Consider the following 17,553-nt stretch of genomic DNA (forward strand, 5'->3'; position numbering starts at 1 on the left):
GTAACATTGAGGAAGCTGTAATGAAGGTAAACCTCAGGTAGGGAAAGAAAGTAGTTATCTCCCACTAGTCATCATTTTATCTTGTTTGGAGGTACGCCTCATGAAGGGAAATCATGGGAAATCGAGACCTGTATCTTACTAGCTGAAGAAGTGTAAAGACAGCTGAAGGATCACTCAGACACTAATTTAATAATCCACAAATAGAAGCCCACTTTCCAGCACACAAGGAGCTGCTAAGTACCCGGCTCAGGTGGTCTCATTTATCATCCTGACTGGCATATGAGAAATTTTCAGTTTGAACAGTTGTGTTGATGACATTATATTCCACCTCTGATGGTCTCTATTTTCTGCTTATTAGACAAAACGCTTTCCACAGAGCTTAGTGATCACTGGTAGGCACTGAATAGTTGGCATCTTCCGAGCTAGCTTGATGCCTGCCAGGGAGATGTCTGATTAAGATCAATAAAGGGAAAATGCTTGGCCAGAAGGACAAAAACCCAGCTTTTATGAAGAACAGATGGGAAAGGTGAACTATCCTCACTGAGAAGAGAAGTGACTAGGCAAAAATGCAGCTGGCTTTGCAGAAATGCTCCACAGGATGATACTGCATCTTGCTTGCTGTTCATTCTGTTTCTGACATTTCTGGGTTTGTAAGTAAAACGTGTCTTCCTAAGACGTTGCTAAATGGATGTGGATTCCTGTAATAAAGTTAATTCATACTTTGGTTTATTTGAACACATTTCACTGTAATAATTTTGGTAAGCCTATAATTTTGTTGGAGGCTATTCAGAGAGATTACCTTAATAGACTTAACAACCAACAAACCAACAAAATAAGTGATGGGAATTCCACTAAACCGTTGAAGCTAATTGTGTTCTTCATATGTCTGTTCTAGGAAAATTTAAATAAGCTGATGACTAACCTAAGATCTACAGCTCCTCACTTTGTACGATGCATTATACCCAATGAATCAAAAACTCCAGGTATGGAAAACACAACAGTCTTGAAATTTTAGTATATTTGAACTATGTCATTCCAATACTTACGTCCAAGTCACCAGATTGTACTTAAATACTGTCTGTCTTGTTCGCCTTATCCAATGGTGTTGCTCTTTCAGGACATGACACCTCACGTTTTCCAATTCCCTCGGTGAAATGAAGATTAATCCTTATGGAGAAACTCCATTTAATTTAGCCTTGCTTTTCCCCCTGTAGGTGAAATGGATGCTTTCCTTGTCTTGCATCAGCTCCGCTGTAATGGTGTCCTGGAAGGCATCCGCATTTGCCGTAAGGGCTTCCCAAACAGGGTGCTTTATGCTGACTTTAAACAAAGGTAATGCAGAGCTGTGTTGTCTCCTGTCCTAACCCATCAGTCAAAATAAGCAAAGCATGTATTCTCATTTTCATTTGAGGTATTTTATTCTATTCAAGTGTATTTTCCATTCAGTTTGCCTGAACATGGAAGGCAGAATTCTGCTCTCGATTGTGTCTGTGTAGATGCAAAGCAGGAAATTACCCTAGGTGATTTTTTTTTTTTTTTTTTTTTTTTTAAGTTTTGGGGGAAGGGGTGGGGGAAGCAGAATCTAGGCCAATTTTACTCATTGCTCATTTGCTATTAACAGGTACCGCATTCTGAATCCAGGCGCGATCCCAGAGGATAAGTTTGTGGATAGCAGAAAAGCTGCTGAAAAACTGCTGGCATCTTTAGATGTTGACCATAACCAATATCGTTTCGGACACACCAAGGTAACCAGAAAAGATCACCACTGCTTATGTAAAGAGAAGAAAAGATCTAATGTCTAATTTGCAGAATAGGAGATTATGCAATTTCTGGTGGTGGCAATTAATGAAGAGTTAATAATACAAGAAACCAGCAATACAGCAGCACAGTGATATTAATTTTTAAGCTGTGCTAAAGGAGTTTTATTTCTCCGGCTCAAGGTCCCCCAAAGATTTTATTACAGCAATGCTACAAGTGGACACAGCAGCAGCTGATGCTCCATGCCCCCCAGTAAAACAATAGCTTATTTAATATAATATAGGTACACTCAAACATATATGGACCATAAGATCAACTGCAGCTTTTGAAATGAGGCCATGTGCAATTATGACACGATCCCATTAGCAGGGATCTGGGAGTTGGGAGTTGTGGTTCAGCTGACCTGCTTTGCACCCTGCCACAGTTGAAAAGTACTGTGGAAATAAAAATGTGGCAATAAAATAGTTTGGCCTGTTCAAAACTGGGGAGAGGAGACTCGGTTTTAAAACAGCTTTGGAACTGTACAGTGCAGCCCCTGATGCAAGTAATATTTGGCCCTCTGTACTCTTTTACTTTATAATGTGTCAATAAAAATACCATTCTTCTGAATGATTTCAGTAAGGTCTGCGTAACTCTGGAAGAAAAATCATTTGTTATGGTGAAATAATATCTGTGCATGTACCAGGTGTTCTTCAAGGCTGGTCTCTTGGGCCATCTAGAAGAAATGAGGGATGAGAGACTTGCGAAAATCTTAACGATGATCCAGGCAAGGGCACGTGGCAGACTGATGCGGATTGAGTTTCAGAAGATAGTGGAGCGCAGGTATGAAGGCACTCCCTTAAATCTTACTGGATAATAGTCATTACCATTTAATCATATGTTGAATGGAGCCATTATTACAGTCCCTAAGGCTATAGCTAACCCTAAATTAAAGGTTTAAAGTGGATGTATGATAAAAATAATAGCAACTGTATATTAGTTGCCTGCAGCTCTGGTAAAAATCAGATTTGGAAATTTTTCATGTCCCTGAAAATCAAGAGATATGGAGGAAGTTTCTTTTATATCTTGGAACCTAGTACAACTTCTTAATATTACAGAGAACAAAGCCATAAAACTGACTAGGAATGAAAAAAAAATCTCACTTTCTTGATTTGGGCTAAGCTTTAGGGAATTTTGTTTGTTTTCTTCTTAAACCAGGGATGCCCTTCTTGTAATTCAGTGGAACATTCGCGCTTTTATGGTTGTGAAGAACTGGCCCTGGATGAAGCTTTTCTTTAAGATCAAACCTCTTCTGAAGTCTGCAGAAACTGAAAAGGAGATGGCCAATATGAAGGAAGAGTTCTTGAAACTGAAGGAGGCCCTGGAAAAATCTGAGGCCAGGAGAAAAGAACTTGAAGAAAAGCAAGTCTCTTTAGTTCAGGAAAAAAATGATTTGCTTCTCCAGCTCCAAGCTGTGAGTAGACATATATATTCCTATATTTATTGACATTCTTTGAAACCCAAAGGCTTACAGACTGGAGTGTTAGTGCAATTCAATTAAAATAAGCTGTTGGTCTTGTCAGAATCTTGCAAAAAATTAGAGCGGATATGTTCTAGCATATAACCAGGTGGGCTAGCAATGCAATCTTAACAGGTTCTGACCAAGGCAATGTCCATGCCAGTTAGATGTGGAAGCAGGCTTACATGTGACTAGTCGTGCTCACCACCGTCTCATCCTGCTCCATTAGTTACTTGTTGGTCTTGTCTTCCAAAATTAGGAGCAGGAATTTTTCCTTATGCTGCTCTGTAGCATTGGGTCGGGTTCTCTAACCACATACAGGATAGGGGCAAGTGAGGAAAAAAAAGGCCAGGCAGTCATTGCTGTCCTCTTGCTTGTGCCACACCAGGAGCAAGACACTCTGGCAGATGCCGAGGAACGATGCGACTTGTTGATTAAATCCAAGATTCAGTTGGAGGCCAAAGTCAAAGAACTGACGGAGCGAGTTGAGGATGAGGAAGAGATGAATTCTGAGCTGACTTCTAAGAAAAGAAAATTGGAAGATGAGTGCTCTGAGCTCAAGAAGGATATTGATGATCTTGAAATAACACTTGCAAAAGTAGAGAAAGAGAAGCATGCTACTGAAAACAAGGTACCTTTAGAACTTCACCATGTATTCAAAAGAGGGCATGGATTACCTTTTTGACAAGAGCTACTGGTCTTCTGGTGCTTTTACACTGTCTGTTACGCAGGCCAAACTGAAGGATCAGTATATACAGAGTTATTTGACCTTATGAGGGAAAAAGTTTTAACTCTAAGCCTAAGTTTCCCTTTTTCTGAAATGAGTTTTGCTGCAATTCAGCTAAAGAATTACGTCTAGTTTGGGCATTTTTAAATAAACAGTTTTCTGCTGTAACCATGAGTCCTTCCAGCTCACCTTCTTCGAGCCTGTAAATGTAAAGCTCATCTCCTACTTCTCCCAGGGAGAATCAGAAGCTGGAGTCCACCACAGAGTGACGCTGAAAAGAATTTAGTACCTTTGAAAGAATGTACTAAACCAACAAGAACTGGCACACATTGGCTCCCTTGATGGCAATTTCAGTCAAAAAGCCACAAGGGGCTGGGGGGGGAGAGAGATCCCTTTCTTTCCATCATCTTCCTGCATACAAGTTCAGAACAGGCAGTCATTTGAGCCAGGTTATGATAATCCCTTTCTTCAAAGTCTTACAAATACATCTTCCTTTCTCACACAGGTCAAAAATCTCACAGAAGAAATGGCAACTCTTGATGAGAATATCAGCAAACTTACTAAGGAGAAAAAGTCCTTGCAGGAAGCTCATCAGCAAGTTCTGGATGACCTACAAGCAGAGGAGGACAAGGTCAACACACTGAGCAAAGCTAAAGTGAAACTGGAACAGCAAGTGGATGATGTAAGCCGGCTCTGCCTTCATGTTTCCCCAGGCTTGCTTGTCCACCACTTACAGTTTTCATGAGTCTGAAATGTTGCAAAGTTTTGAAATGTATTCCTGTCCTTTTAGAAATGATCGAGGATTTAGCAATGCAGTCCTCGTACTGTCTGTAAAAGGTATAATTACAGGAACGTTATTAAAAACTTATCTGCGTAGTTCAGCCTTTGAAAGGAGTGCGATAACGAGGGAAAATCCACTCAGTTTGCATTTGCAGTGTAACTGGCATGAAGTCAAACAGAACTTTGCTACTAAGAGAACTGTAATGCTTGCACAAATGTAAAGCGTGGACTAACCCTTACGTTATATTTCTTTAGCCCATATGCCCACTGGCTGCTAGAAAACAACAAATATAAAATAGGATGCTTGTACTTAAGTACTTCTGCTTCGCAACTTGCTAGAGCTCAGCACAAAACTGGGCTCAGCATACATCTGACTGTTGTAAACCATCTGTGTTCAATATATTTAATAAGTGACTTTGTTCCTAAAGCTTGAGGGCTCACTTGAACAAGAGAAGAAAGTGAGGATGGATCTAGAAAGGGCAAAACGCAAACTGGAAGGGGATTTGAAGCTGACCCAAGAGAGTGTCATGGACTTGGAGAATGATAAGCTGCAGATGGAAGAAAAGCTAAAAAAGTAAGAGATTGACTCTGTTGTACAAAATAAAGCAGCACCGTTACCACTGTCATTTCAGAGCCTTCAGGTGTGTCATCCTGCTCTGATGGTGGCTAAACGGAAATTCCATAAGGAGAGAGTGTGTAGCCAAGGAGGGAGGGAAAATCACTCTTACTTGTGCACCGTATACCTGAAACATTAGAATTCATTACACTTTCCAGCATTTAAGAAAAAAATAATTATTTGTGTTTTTCATTGCTTAGAGGAGAAAGCTGAAGGAAGTCTCTAAAAAGTTGTTCATCCTAACTAGCTATGACAGTATTGTTGAAAGATCTGACTCTGTTAAATATATTTTTCCATTGAGTCTTAAAATAATGTTACTTTTGTATGACACAAAGAACCAGAAATATAATTGCACAAATGCATGCAGAGTCTTGACTTGGAAACCGCTGCTCAGAGGAAGATGTGTTTTCATGCAAATCGCAATGAGGACTGGATTCATTTTTAGATATGATAGAAGTTCTATTGAACAACTCTTTAAAAATGGCAAAAGCCTAACTTGAAGCTGCAGGGAAAATTATCACAGTGGGATTTTCCTTTCTGTGGCAGGAAAGAATTTGAAATGAGCCAGCTGAATTCCAAGATAGAAGATGAACAAGCTATAGTGATGCAGCTGCAGAAGAAGATCAAGGAGCTTCAGGTTAGCTTGCTTCTTTCTCATTTATCTTAGGATGAGTTCCTCTTTGTGCCTCACTGAAGGGCTTTGCAGAGACTTTTCATGGCTAGCTGCAGCTCGACTTTGAGACCCAAAGTGGTGCAATTCCATAGCTTCCCAGACTGATCCCTTTTCCCCTCGGGATGCGCTCTATAGTGGTTCCTTCCCGGTAGCAGGACATACGACCACAGAATGCTAGTGGTTTCAGGCAAAGCAGAAAGGCTCTGGTGTTTTGTTTTAAGCAAATAATATTGTTCCAAACCATGGAACTGAGGGTGGATGCTGAGGAGGAGTTCAGCAGTGATAAGCATGGATTTGAAATTTGGGGAAGGGCTCAAATGCACAGGAAATTTTCAACAGAGATGAAAAGGCCAAACAAAGTCAGCACAGTCCAAACAAAATGTCTTGACCCAAAATATCAGCTCTACTTTTTTGTAAATAAAGAACATTTGCATAACTTGGACATGAAGCACAGATTGATCAAAATAACTTTTTCATAAAAAAGATTGCTCCCAATTGAATATTCATTATTCGTGCAGTTCTACATACTGTTGTATTTGAAATCCTGTCTTAACTCTCCTAGAGAGAAGTTACTCCAGTCACAGAGCTCTTAAAATGGGAACAGAGAGTCCCCTTCAATGACAATTTGTTGTTGCTACTCCTACTATCAAGTAACTTCTCTCATGTACTTCAGCTGAATGTCAAGTACATGAGTATAAGGTCAGTGCACTTGACCTAAATGTCTTGAACTAGGGCTTGTAGAGCAATCTACTGTGAGAAAGATGTAACTCATCATCCTTACTCCAGCTCATGATCTGATTTACTGGCACAAATGGGCAAGTCCTTTAACTGCTGTGCTTCCACCTGTGTAGTAAAGTGTGGGCTGGCAGGGGGTTTAACAATTTGTAAGGTGCTTCGTGGTCTTCTGATGGGAATCATCATGAAGGTGACTCAAAGGTGCTCATGTCTCTTTGGTAGGCTCGTATAGAAGAACTAGAAGAGGAGCTGGAAGCAGAAAGAGCTGCTCGAGCCAAGGTGGAAAAGCAGAGGTCAGATTTGACCCGAGAGCTGGAGGAATTAAGTGAGCGACTTGAGGAGGCTGGGGGAGCCACAGCTGCCCAGCTGGAGATGAACAAGAAACGCGAGGCAGAGTTCCTGAAGCTGCGGCGGGACCTCGAGGAGGCCACACTGCACTACGAAGCCACGGCCGCCACCCTGAGGAAGAAGCATGCAGACAGTGTGGCTGAGATGGGGGAGCAACTGGACAACCTGCAGCGGGTCAAGCAGAAACTGGAAAAGGAGAAAAGCGAGCTGAAGATGGAAGTGGATGACCTGTCATCCAACATGGAGCAGATGGTCAAGGGAAAAGTAAGGGTCCTGAGGCTTTCCAAACCCCCAAAGGCCATGTGTAGCTAAGGCTGGTCTGAAGGTTTCCCAGGACACCTGGTAGGGCTGGAGTGTTTTAGAAGGTGGTGTCTTGCAATCTGAAGGTACTTATGTGCACAGTGTCCCCCCTTCCCCAGCTGGGGTATAACCCATCTTACCTGGAGATGGGATGGCAATTAAGATGGCCTGTCTAAAACACATAGTGCATCCCCACTTCCAGGCATATTGTTTATTCATACATCTCAGAGCACAAAACTGTGTCACTTAAATGATGCTTCCCCAGGCTGGTGATGACTGGGGTGATGCCATCCAAGGCAGGATATCTCCCATTCTAAGCAGAGTCCTCTCAGATCCTGCCCCTTGGTTCACAGTTTTGACCCATGTTAGCAATGAGTGCAAAGCAAAGGCTTGCATGACTACTATGTGTATTTTTACTTCCTAATGGCTGAATTGTGGATTTTGTTTCCCGAGTAGATAGTCTTAGTAGCTTTCAGAGCACTCTAAAGAGTTCTTTCAGTGCAAGTGAAGAAAAGAAATTGCAGTATTCTGAGAGTTAGAAAGCTATCATCAAACTCAATTTATGATAAATGGCAATTAAAGCAGAATCAGTAGAGCGATTTTCATTGGAGGTGATTTTCCCATCTAGCAATTATGAGGAGGCTATGCCTGAACTTCATGGGCATGTGATTGCTTTTGAAGTTCTTGCAGAGCCTTTTTACACTGGTGCTTCTGTTCAGAATGCAGTTCAGGGAAAACAAATGGTGAAGGTTGTCTGATGGGGAGTCCCCTGGCCTGGGGCTGTGGACACAGGGCATCAATTCCCCGCTTTACAGCTGTGGTATTTGTGTCTTTGCTGTCTGCCATTTCTCTGAAAGACAAATCAAAAAAAGGATACATTTGGAAGGCTACAGCTTCCAAATGGTTGCCTGGAAGCTACAGCTTGCTTTGTCTTTTCTCCTGATTCCCTTTAGGCGAATGCAGAGAAACTTTGTCGCACTTACGAAGACCATCTGAACGAGGCAAAAATGAAACTGGAGGAAATGACTCGCCTCACGAATGACCTCACAACTCAGAAGACAAAACTCCAGAGTGAGAATGGTATGTGCATGTTCAGCCCAGATAGACTGTTTCCCAGCAACTTATCAGGCGTGTCTCAGCACTGCATTGGTGAGATGTATTATGCAATGGCGTCTGCTCTGAAGGTGGCTGGATTAGGATGGCTGAATGGAGCAGCAGCGTTGTGTCTTTTGACATTCCTATCTTCAATATTCTTATAACCTTGGTGGGGGGACCTTGCCTCAGACTGGCTTTTAAAAAAACAACCTATAAACATATTTACCAGCATACTGTGATACCGTCTCATGAGCTGAAATGGATGCGCTGGCTAGGTACCCAGTTTCAGGAACAAGGACATGTATGTCTATCTTGCAATGCTAGAGGGAAGATGAAGGAGTTGGCATACTGCTGCTGTCTGTGTGAATACCATCTTCCTCAGCGTGACCTTGGGTGTTGCGCTCTAGAAGATGCTCACATCTGACCAAAAATACCTCATATCCTCTAAGTGCTTGCTACCTTATTAGCCAGAGTAGTACTATTTAACCTCTGCATCTTCATCAGGTACCACTGGTCTGTGTATTTTCAAAGACATATTTTTCATTTCCTGTGTGTTTTCTTGTTAGTTCTACGTACTCCTATAAGTCTGCAGTTTCCACCCTGCAGTGACGCCCTTCTTGTGATAAATGAAGTTTTCCTTATGTATCCCTCTGCTCTGTACGCTGGTTGTTGTGAGGTTCTCAGGGTGCTTTGCAGCCCTCTGAAAAGAAGTCTGTGGAAAACCAATGTGAAGTAGTGAAGAAAAGTATAAACAAAACCAGCTACAACTGCACGTGAAAATAAGCATCAGTCTAGTCTGATCCGTGAGCTGAACTAAAATTAAAAATCAAGGTATTGGCAGTACAAAAAAAACCAAATCAAAACCAAACCAAACCACAAAACCCACAAAAACCAACCAAACAAACAACAAACACCTAAGGAAAAGTATCCTGGTGAAGTGTCTGATGGTTACAACTTTGGAAGAAGCTTCACAAAAGGTTAGCCACAATCACCATTAGTTCTTTTCCTCAGCAGAATTGGACAGATGGGACTTTGACTTTGGCTGGGACTTTGTCATTTCATCATCTTACTTTTTTTTTTTGTTAAATCCTGTGGCAGGTGAATTTATAAGACAACTTGAAGAGAAGGAGTCACTGATAAGTCAGCTGTCCCGGGGCAAAACATCATTTACACAACAGATTGATGAACTTAGGAGACAGCTAGAAGAGGAAACCAAGGTAATGCTTTGACTGTGTTCCATTCATTGAAATGGAATGGGGAAAACTGTTCATGTTCATCTGTAGCCTGGATAAAAGCTGAAATGAGACAAAGGAGTGAGAAGTCTTCCTAGTAATTGTACTGATATAAGTTCCTGCCCCTGACTGAGGCAAGTCAGAAGAGAAGAGTTTAGGAAAATAATCAGCATCCATAATTGTTAAGTAAAACTTACCCAGTAGGATAGCCAAAATCTCAGATCTTGCATCTTAAAAGTTTGGATGCTTCTCCAAAGGTGTTAAGTTATCTTCAGTCTTGATAGCTTCCTCAGCATGTCACCAGTTAGGGAGGACTTCAAACACTTCTTACCTCATTTGACCTGCACTGTCAAGGCCGGGGCGAAAAGAAAAAAAGGCTTAAGCCTCCATTTGAATTTTTAGGGGCTGTTTGTTGGGGGTTTGCTGTAGGTAACCCTGTAATACTGTGACCTTTCTATCCCTGCAGTCCAAAAATGCCCTGGCTCATGCTCTGCAAGCAGCCAGGCACGACTGTGATCTCTTGCGGGAGCAGTATGAGGAGGAGCAAGAAGCCAAGGCAGAGCTGCAGCGGGCTCTCTCCAAGGGAAATGCAGAAGTGGCACAGTGGAGAACAAAGTATGAGACTGATGCCATTCAGAGAACTGAGGAGCTGGAAGATGCCAAGTAAGTGGGTTACATGGGCTTCATCGTGCCCTTGGCTGGCAGGACTGTGCTCCCTGGGACTGGTTATAGTGCTAAGGAAACAGGGCAACCTGGTTGGAAAAATCCCTCTGGCTCATTGTTGTCATTTATGGCTGTCCTGTTCTTTTCATTGCTTGAGCAGGTCAATGTTTCTGTTGAGTTCTTGTCCATGGGCTGGTGGATGTGGATGCTGGGGTTTATTTAAGAACTAACAAGATTAGATTACCCTACTTGGTTATCCCTCACACTCACTTGCTGTACCCTGGCCCAGTGCTATGTTCCCTCAGTCTTGACTTCCCTTCCCAGCAGGGAGATGATGGCTGCCCTGGGAAGGTAGGGCAGAAAGTCATGTTGGCTCATGCTGTGCAGCCACTCCCAGTTACCAGTCTCAGGAGTTACTGGGCAAGGTCTCTGAGCATCTCTAGCATCTGCCCCCATGCATCTCTGATCTGCAGGATCTTCCCCCACTTCCAGTATATTTTCTCCATCTAGCATCTTCACGTTCTTCTTTCTGGGCCCTCCTTTCTTTCCAGGACCTCTTCTTGCCAGGACTTCCAGCCCCCTGTTTTCCCCACCTAAATATTCTATGAACAAAAGGCCAAGGTGTGACTAGCCTCCTAATTGGTGGCTCTGTCTCATATCTCTTAATTGGAGGAAAATGAAACTTTCATTTAGACCAGGTCTTATCAAAATTTACAAGCAGGCCATACTGGTTACAGCTAGCAAGTAGCAAGCTGCTGCTTGAGTGTTCAAAAGTTCAATTTCAAATATTCACACACATGCACAAAACTATCTGCCACATATCAGCACTCATAATTTGTTTGCCTATCGTAGTCCCTTCTCTCTAGAGGCTTGATTTCCCCTGCCCTTCCCCTTTCCCCTCCAATTTTCCCTTTCAAAACTGATTTCTTGAGATACTGCTTTGGTCTCAGTTTTTCTGGATAACATGGCAGTGGTCGCACTCGGTCATTTCACTGTCTCTTCCCACCTGGTAGGAAGAAGCTTGCCGCTCGCCTGCAGGAAGCTGAGGAAGCAATCGAGGCAGCCAATGCCAAGTGTTCTTCTCTGGAAAAGACGAAGCACAGGCTGCAGAACGAGCTGGAAGACATGATGATTGACCTGGAGAAGGCCAACTCGGCAGCTGCCTCCCTGGACAAGAAGCAGCGTGGGTTTGACAAGATCATCAATGACTGGAAGCAGAAGTATGAAGAGTCACAGGCTGAGCTGGAGGCTTCCCAGAAGGAGGCCCGTGGCCTCAGCACCGAGCTCTTCAAGCTGAAGAATGCTTACGAGGAGACGCTGGACCATCTGGAGACGTTGAAAAGGGAAAACAAGAACCTCCAAGGTAGGCTTCATTCAGGCCCCGCATCCAGTGCGAAAGCCATGCCAGCGGACAGCTGGAGGGATGCAGGTGCCCCACAGCAGCTGTGGGGAAAGGCGTTTATGTCATCTGTGACACTAGCTTTCCAATGTGCTTGGAGACACTGACTGATGCTGGCAGTGAAGGTTTTGAACATGGAAGTTGGTATTGCCAGAGGAGAGCAGGCTTGCCTTTGCTCACCTGTCAATGAAGCTCACTGGCAGAGGAGCCAGTCTCGGGGGAGGAACAAGAAAGATGACAGAGGTGCAGCGGGTGAAGCCTACGCAGCTCCCAAAGCAGAGCACAGTGTTGCTAGCCTGCAGATCACAGATAAAAACTAAACCACTATAACCACTTCAGAAAGTGTTTACAAGAAAGTCTGTGCCTTGAGGTTGGTCAGGTAAAAAAAGTTGCTGTAATTGAAAGTAAGGCAGCGCTTGCGTAGAGACGAGCCCTTGAGGTAGCGGTTTGAGGCACGGGTCCTGTATCCACGCTCCATGAATTGCAGGCTGTTCGGGACACTCTGATCGCTAAATCCATCCATCCTTTTTTGTTTCAGAGGAGATTTCTGATCTGACCAATCAGATTAGTGAAGGAAACAAGACCCTCCATGAAGTAGAAAAAATCAAGAAACAGGTTGAACAAGAGAAGTCAGAAGTTCAGCTGGCTCTGGAAGAGGCAGAGGTAAGGAAAGAAAGCTCAGAGGAAGAGGAAAGGGTGTCTTTATCACAATTTTCCTTCCTTTTTCCTCCTCTCGGCAACACAGCCAATGTGTTGATTGTTAACAAGCGCAACCTCTCTGCACCCAGCTCCTCCGGCCTTGCTAGCCAGTGTTTTCAAGAGTGACTGGTGACTTTCGGAGATGTCAGTTTTAAGATCATCAGTGGAGGCTCTTTCAAAGGAGGTGCCTTGTAGGTTTGGGGTTTTTTTGTTGTTGGGGGTTTTTTCCCCCCCTTTCAGAAAGCTCAAAATCTTCTTCCTACCTCCTGAAAATCCAGTCCTTGCTCACTTTGGCACAGAATATTTCAGTCTTTCAGGAAACAGGAACTGCTGAGAATTATGGTCTTATACTATTTTATCAGATATTTCTAGTGTCTGGTTTCCAACAGCAAATTCACCATTTCCTGTTTTTGAGAATAAGAAAACAAACCTCCTGCTGACTTTAAGTGTTATAAGGGCTCAGTTATTGTGTTGGGTACTGCAGCCTGCTTAAAAAAAATGGTAGCAGTCTCAGAAACCAAATGAAAACAGGCCATTTAGAAAATCCTTGACTCCCAATAGGAGTTTGGTAAAGGCATTTAGCATCACTGCATTCACTTCTACAGTGATAAGTATGCACGTACTCAAGAGGGATGCCTTATCCCAGTTTCCTGAAACAAACCAACAATACAGAACAAGCCAACTGGAAATCCTGGTTATTCACTTAGAGGGCCTGGTTGTCAAGTTTTTTTGAAAGTTTGGTGCATTGCAAAGCTAACAATGTGTGTAGGTGTTGCTGGCTAGAAGCAATACAGCACATAGCAAGGGATTTTTAGTGAAGGTTACATTTCTTTTGAATTGTGCTCTAAATAATATCTACTAAAACGAACATCACCCAGTGACAGGGATCCATTAGAACCTTAAATGCTGTCCAACTTCTTTTGTCTGTTACAGGATGCTTTATACTTTGCAGGGATTTTGCAGCCAAACAAACAGGTGTCGTGATCAGAGCAGAGGAAGGAGCATGCCTTTCTTCCACAGCTCTGAGATGTGGAGAGTGATTATATGCTCTGTCAATAAACTTCTTTTGCTAGAAGGAATACATCCATTCTTGAGGGATCTAAGGGGCACACTTTACTTTCCTGGACTGTGTGGAATGGCTTCCTAAAGCTCAGTGATATTAGGAACTAACAAAAGTAAAGTGGTGATGTATCTTATTTTAATTGTGAAAGAAATGGTTTAATGCAGATTTTCTCCCTTCCTTGTGAGTTTGGGTCTCTGGCAGTCACCACTGGTGACACGGTACTCCTGCGTGCTGTTCCCATTAATATGTTGTGGCTCCTTGGCATGAAGTGTGCGTTTGACTGACCTGTAGTTGCTGCATGACAGCCAGAGATTAGCAAGGATTTTGTACAGCTCTGTCTTCAGAACCTCCATTCTGTTTCCATCATCTCCCGTGGGAAGCATAGCTAAGCCTGTGCAATTCTGCCTTTCAGAGAGCACTTCCAAAATGTATGATGTTCAGTTCTGTGCTTTCCTTCCCTGTTTGATGTGAGCAGTAAGGAGACAGAATGCCACTAAGCCTGGTTTATGCAAGACCTGGAAGTCAGAGGCCCTGTTATTTCACTATGGGCTGTTGTCAGCTTAGTTCTTGGCTTCGATATATGAGAGAAATGTAAGAATAAAGACATAGGAACAAATCTCCCTTGTTTCATAGACTTGTCTTCATGCTAATTGGAAAGAACAGATAGAGTATTTTTGCATTTTGTCATATAGAGCTGATGTCTGTTATTTCTCTCCTTGAAGTCATATTCCCTAATAAGACTGTATAATTGGGAGGCTTTCAACACTTCATGATTTGGAGAGATCTTTGTGAGCTGGGGGATGTGTGGGCCCCTTCACCCTTCCAACAACAATCTTGCTTTAGCTTTTGCCTATCCCTTACACGCCCGTGAATTTCCAGAGGGTGTCTGTACAGGGGTGTGGAGTGGGGAACGTCTATTGATATCAAAACCACACAGGCAGGGCCTAAGGTTTTGGGGGGGGGTTGTGAGCCATGGCCTGTTTGACAATTTGTCCTCTGAGGAGCTTGCTGCTCAGTTTTCCAGCTGCCAAGTTGCATTAGAAGGCAAATAAAGTCATTGTTTTGCCATGTAAGCTGCTCATGTCCTTGCCTAGAGAGAGAGGTAGGGAGGAAACAGTGCTATTGGGAATGGGAAGAAAAGTGTGAAGGGATCATCTTTGTGCAGCAGTTTGTGGTTTTAAAAAAAATAGCAACTCCCGGTCTTGGTGTTTACTATTTCAGGGAGCTTTGGAGCATGAAGAAAGTAAGACCCTTCGTTTTCAGCTTGAACTTTCTCAGCTTAAAGCAGAGTTTGAAAGGAAACTGACAGAAAAAGAGGAAGAAATGGAAAATATAAGGTAATGTACAGGAAGCAGCATGGGTTTTTAAGGGGAAAATCTCGAAAGACCAGAAATATTCTCAAGACCTAAGCGAGTCAAATGCACCACAGGTAGTTACGCCAGCCCAAGCAGATACAGTTCGTACCAGAACCCAAACCAGCTTGGATTATTTGCCAAAGAGAAGTCCTACTACATTACCATTTCTTAGTTCAGATATTCCTGCCAGTTCAGTCTCTGCCAGCATACACAGAAGCCCATCACACTTATCACATAGCAGCCGTAACACAATTGACTGGCACAACCAAAGTCGCAGCAGACCAAGGGCCGCTAAGTCTGTATGTTTACAGTACGGAGACAAGTATGTCTAGAGAGTTGTCTTCTCCTAATCCTCTAGGATGGCTGCCTCCCAGGGGGAACCACAGGTGAAATCAGGAGTACTACCTCAGTGGTACTCAAACCTATGTTAACTGAAGGCAATCTTTACCTCTGCATTTAGTTAATTTATGCTGTTATAGCTACACTGATTGTAGGAGGATGTGAGGAGCTTGCCATTATGTGTACAGCATTTGGGTAAGCAGTGAGAATTGCAGAGGTAGAGAAAATATGAATATAAAAGGAAAGGAGCTTGCAGGTGAAAGGGATAAACAGAGAAAATGGAAAGCAGTTAGGTGACAGAAGGATGATGTCTTTTGTCTCTCCTCTCCCCCTCAGCACTAACTCTAGTCTGAAGAGTTGCACTCTTAAAATGATGCTATGCTGGGGCAGATTTTCAACAATGTGTATGCAATCCTTCAGAAAACTCTGGCCTTGAATTAGTCAGTGTTGCAATGCAATTAATCCAAGAACCATGTCATTGTTTGTTGGTAGGCTAAAGGGTAGGGAAGGGGAAGTCCAAGGCCCACCTTGGCCAGTGTAGGTAAAAGGATTGGTATGTTAATTGTTTCAAAAACAAATAATATTTTGGCCCTTTCAGGTACAATCTTCTGATAGTCCTGCAGATGTCTGGATTACAGAGATCTCAGGACAAGCTATCCTAACCAATGTTTTATGCCTCAGCTTTGTTATGAGTGTTTTGCTGCTGAGTTCTTCAGCAGACATGCTGTGTTGTTCCCCGGGAGTCTAGGGCACAGTTCAGTATCTTACTGAAGCAATAAGGCCCTCAAGGTTTTCCTTGTTGACTCAATGATTTCCCAGAACTCCTACGCTTTCAGCAAAACTTGGCCAGCAGCGAGATAAATATTTCCCTGTGTGAGTCATATTCTGTGCTTTGAGTTACCTTCTGGTTGTAAGAGAGTAAAACTTTCAGCATAGGACTTAAGTGTTACAGAGTCAAGAAAATTAAGCACCTGTCTGTATCTGTTTTGCAATCTTTAAAGTGACACTAAGCTGCCTTTCACAGGGGGACCAGGCTGTTAATTAGGGTGGGCTTAATCTTTTCTAAATTTAGATGTCCATAACACAGATTTCTATTCCTGAATTATTCCCCTTATAATTGTGCATAAGAAATGTGTTTCAACATCTACTTTAAGACACAATAAATTGTAGCTTACACACGCCATTTACTATGAAGAGTGCCTAGAGTAATTAGCTTAGAATGTAGCTGCCTACCTTCAGTTTGATTAATCCCTTCCAGTAATGCCTTCATAAAAAGGCTGAGATGTAAAACATCCCAGTGAATGATTTAGTAAGTATCTTGGTAAGTGACTGCTAAGCTTGAAGTGCTTCTTGTTAGGTTCAAACCTGTACTTGCTTGAGTTTACAAGAGATCTGAGAGAACTCCTTGCTCCAATATTGCCAAAGGAAATGTGGGAGAAGGATGCTATAGGTGCTTACAGATCAGGGGTTAGCTGAGGGTGTGAAGCACACCAGCCAGTTAGACAGCAGTGAGGCACTAGAAACCTGTGCTATGTATGTCATTCAGAAATATACTTCTGTTTCTGGAAATGGGACACTTCCAGAAAGTGAAGTACCATTGCATGTAGTTTGATGTTCCTGTGCAGAGAGGAAAATGACTCCATTCACCTTTCATGTCCTTTTCAGGAGAAATCAGCAACGTGCTATAGATTCACTGCAGTCTACCCTTGATTCTGAAGCCCGGAGCAGAAATGAGGCCATCCGGCTCAAGAAGAAGATGGAAGGGGACCTCAACGAGATGGAAATCCAGCTCAGCCATGCTAACAGGCATGCTGCAGAAGCAACAAAGTCAGCACGTGTCTTGCAGACACAACTAAAGGTACTGCAAGAGCTGCCGGTCCCAAGCACCCAATGGTAGGTGCGGGCTAGGTTTCATTAGCACAGAGCAAAACAGCAATGGTGATGATAATTAAGAGAGAAACTACTCCCAAGGATGTGCAGGGAAAGCCCTTAGTGATCACATCTGGTGTAAGAGAATACTGAAATATGGATTTCTTCCAAGACTTGCATACAAGCTGGTTGAGATCCAGTCATAAAACCCTTGCTGGCTACAGCCTCCTGCAGGGGCAGAAGGCTACAGCATGAGGAACTGCAAATCTATGATTTTCTTGTGAGATTGCAAGTCCTTTAAATGTGGAGAGCAAGTCAGTTGGCTGGAGTACAGGAAGCGTGTGTATATTCAGCTTTGTTGTTTGCTTCAACATTTGTAATAGCTTAAAAAAAAAAAAAGTGTG

General features: G+C 42.9%; 1 protein-coding gene across 2 annotated transcripts in view; it reads left to right on the top strand.

Moving 5' to 3' along the window:
• Positions 1 to 17,553, top strand: part of MYH15 (myosin heavy chain 15) — a 50,320-nt gene that overhangs the window by 23,862 nt on the left and 8,905 nt on the right. For both annotated transcript variants that reach the window (XM_052794009.1, XM_052794010.1), the window contains exons 20-36: positions 896 to 983; positions 1,215 to 1,332; positions 1,622 to 1,745; positions 2,444 to 2,580; positions 2,956 to 3,211; positions 3,645 to 3,887; positions 4,489 to 4,665; positions 5,192 to 5,337; positions 5,926 to 6,016; positions 7,010 to 7,399; positions 8,389 to 8,515; positions 9,629 to 9,747; positions 10,229 to 10,425; positions 11,439 to 11,788; positions 12,363 to 12,487; positions 14,808 to 14,923; positions 16,946 to 17,138. In XM_052794009.1, coding sequence (XP_052649969.1) covers positions 896 to 983; positions 1,215 to 1,332; positions 1,622 to 1,745; positions 2,444 to 2,580; positions 2,956 to 3,211; positions 3,645 to 3,887; positions 4,489 to 4,665; positions 5,192 to 5,337; positions 5,926 to 6,016; positions 7,010 to 7,399; positions 8,389 to 8,515; positions 9,629 to 9,747; positions 10,229 to 10,425; positions 11,439 to 11,788; positions 12,363 to 12,487; positions 14,808 to 14,923; positions 16,946 to 17,138 — 2,997 coding nt within the window. The remainder of the gene's footprint in view (positions 1 to 895; positions 984 to 1,214; positions 1,333 to 1,621; positions 1,746 to 2,443; positions 2,581 to 2,955; positions 3,212 to 3,644; positions 3,888 to 4,488; positions 4,666 to 5,191; positions 5,338 to 5,925; positions 6,017 to 7,009; positions 7,400 to 8,388; positions 8,516 to 9,628; positions 9,748 to 10,228; positions 10,426 to 11,438; positions 11,789 to 12,362; positions 12,488 to 14,807; positions 14,924 to 16,945; positions 17,139 to 17,553) is intronic.

This window comes from Harpia harpyja, chromosome 8 (assembly GCF_026419915.1).
Source record: "Harpia harpyja isolate bHarHar1 chromosome 8, bHarHar1 primary haplotype, whole genome shotgun sequence".
In the NCBI taxonomy this organism is placed as follows: domain Eukaryota; kingdom Metazoa; phylum Chordata; class Aves; order Accipitriformes; family Accipitridae; genus Harpia; species Harpia harpyja.